Raw genomic sequence first — 3,032 nt, forward strand, 5'->3', positions numbered from 1 at the left:
ATATGTTAGTGATGTCATGCTTCAGCCCTTTTAATTCTTCAATGCAATTGGTACCCGTCAGTAGATCATCCACATAGAAGTCCCTAGATATGACTTCACTCGCTAAAGGATATTGCTTCTTAAATTGATGTGCGAGCTCTTGCAGACACCTAATTGCTATGAAGGACGAACTCGACATTCCATAGGTTACGGTGTTCAATTCGAATATACGAATGGGTTCTTCTCTTGACCATCTCCATAAAATGCGTTGGAACTTGCGATGCTCTTCGGTGATTTGCACTTGGCGGTACATTTTGGTAATGTCCGCTGTCATGGCGTATTTGTATTGACGCAATCGCATGACGATGTCAAATAGATCATCTTGTAAGTTTGGTCCTATTCTGAGGAGGTCATTAATCGATCGTCCACTCGTCGTTTTGCAAGATGCATCGAAGACCACCCTCAATTTTGTGGTTTCGCTGTCTTCCTTTGTGACGGCATGATGCGGAATATAATAGGAAGGCTTACAGTTTAATTTATTCAATGGAATTTCCGTCATGTGTCCTAGACGTAAGTATTCCTGCATAAACTCATGATAGCGTTGTTTCAGCTCGAGATCTTTTTCAAGTTTGCGCTCTAATGATCTTAATCGCCTTTCAGCAATTCCGTACGATTCTCCTAATTTTTGAGTGCTATCCTTAAATGGTAATTGCGTTATGAAACGACCCTCTTCGTTTCTAGAGTGGGTGGAGACGAAATGTTCTTCACACTCGATTTCTTCCTTAGAATGGCTGTTTGTTTGATTTACTTCCTCTAGGTGCCAAAATTTTTCCAGTTGTCTCTGGATTGTTGCATTGGTAGAGATGCTGCAATATGTTTTGAGTCGCTGTTGATGCGTGCCTTCATCTTGCACGTTGCCCGAGATTATCCAACCTAAAGCGGTTTCTTGAAGTATGGGTACCTTGCACGAAGATCTGATTTGCTTGCTTCCCAAAAGCTCCCAGAAAATCGATGCTCCTAATAATAAATCTATGTCGCCGGGCGTATGATAGTGCGGATCTGCTAATTTTAAATTACCTGGTATGTTTACACTGTTTCTGTTGATTCTGAATGTAGGTAATTGATCAGTTATTCTATCGATAATCAAAAAGGTAAGCCTTGTCTGAAACGCACTTGTGCAAGATTTGATTGTTGCGTCTGCTTGTTGGATGGCACATATGGGTACATCGCTTATGCCCGTTATTGTTTTGTTGATAAATTCAGGGCTCAATTCTAATTTATCACTTAAACGTCGAGTGATGAAGTTCGATTGCGACCCGCTGTCAAGTATAGCACGGCATTTGTGTGGTCTTCCTTGAGAGTCGTAGATGAGTAAGGCTGCCGTGGAAAGAAGTACCTGAGAGGATCCTTTGGTGGCGTGGTTACTTAAGGAGACGGAGGCCGCATTACTTTTTGAACCCGCAATCAATTGTTGCCCCACGCTGACAGTGCTATTATCGCTTGAAGATGATGATTTTGTTTCCTTGTCGCTTGGCTCCATTGAGGATTTGGATCTATGTAATAGAGAATTGTGATATCCTTTGCACAATCGACAGTTGGAGGCTCTGCAACCCTTGCCATGGAATTGCTTGAGGCATTTTATGCATAAGTTTTTCCTTTTTATTTCTGCATTCCTTTCGGCTATTGACATACTGAGAAACGAGTCACATTCATAAATCTTATGGCTATTCGCACATACGGGACAAGATGAATTATTTGAGGCGATATAGGATTTTGAGGTATTTTTTCCATGACCGTGAGTGGTCTTATTGTTATCAGAGGCGGGTTGAGCATTTCGATTGGCTCTGGATACCGCCTCGAGGCATGCGCTACGGCTAATAAGGAACGTTATAAACTCATTTAAGGTAGGAAACTCTTCCACTTCGGATCTTTTGAATTCCCATTCTCTACGAGATCCCTTATCAATTTTGGGCAATATAATATGAATGACCCATATGGCAAAGTGTTCCACGCGTTGACCTAGTTTTGCGAGATTCTGTGTAATTTGTGATACGTTATCCACCAACTGTCTGAGGTCAGCGTGTGATTCCTTGGTAATGGATGGCAAGTCCAACAACGTTTGAATAAGCTGGTGAGTAATTAGTTTTTTATTTTCAAATCGCTGCCTTAATAAGTCCCAAGCGATTTTGTAATTATCATTAGTAATTTCTATTGGAGCTATTACCTTAGCGGCATCGCTAACCAACGCTGATCTCAGGTAGTGTAGCTTTTGAACTGGTGGAATTAAAGCATTTGAAGCTATGAGTGACTCGAACAAATCTCGAAATGGTATCCAATGTTCATAATTTCCATCGAACTTAGGTAGTTCAATAGTTGGAAGTCTAACAGCTGGTTTGAGCGCGAATTGCTCAAGCCCGTTGTTAAGCTGTGTAGCTGCTAAAGAATTTGGGTGCTGAACCTGATCTGGAGGAGCTCCTTCGCTTAATTGTAATTTTCGCGCCTTGGTTATTAAATGGTAATATGTATCTTCGAATTCTTTCCGTTCGGCAACTTGCACGTCAGTATCATCTATGTCCTCGATTTTACTTTGAATTACATCAAATTCTGACAAGAGATTTTCCGCCTTTTCGACACGCAACGGTAACTCTTCCTTATATCCTGGCATTTCCTCAACGCGGGCGACAAAATTGCTAAAGTTAGTGAGTTTTGCCTTTACTCTACCGCGCTGTCTATTTAAAATCGTTAATTCGGGCATTGTGAACCAATGAAACTTATAATAATTTCAAACGAATGAGCTTCTCCGATTGTATAATTAAGGTTAAGTTAGGTTAGAGTCCACAAGCGTCGAGCTCGTGGTCCTGTGCGAGCACTGTATTACCGGAGATATAACTATAGGTTACAGATACATACAATGAATAAACGATAGATGCTACTGAAGGTTACTCGATTCGATGATTATCGTCCGTGTGGGATGTCAGTCGAGTAGGCGGAAGAAGTCGGCGTTTCGCTGTTGCTCGAGGATTTCCTTACAGCTCTCGGACCATATATTAGGA

General features: G+C 41.4%; 1 protein-coding gene across 1 annotated transcript; it reads right to left on the reverse strand.

The window, feature by feature from the left end:
- Nucleotides 1-54: 54 nt before the first annotated feature.
- On the reverse strand, nucleotides 55-2,734 carry LOC108729585 (uncharacterized; the record flags this gene model as incomplete). The annotated part of the gene is made up of 1 exon (XM_018458791.1): nucleotides 55-2,734. A coding segment is annotated over exon 1 (2,680 nt), but the record flags the coding sequence as incomplete, so codon positions are not given.
- Nucleotides 2,735-3,032: the final 298 nt, after the last annotated feature.

This window comes from Mycetomoellerius zeteki, unplaced genomic scaffold, assembly GCF_001594055.1.
Source record: "Mycetomoellerius zeteki isolate Tzet28-1 unplaced genomic scaffold, Tzet1.0 C4477009, whole genome shotgun sequence".
Lineage (NCBI taxonomy): Eukaryota > Metazoa > Arthropoda > Insecta > Hymenoptera > Formicidae > Mycetomoellerius > Mycetomoellerius zeteki.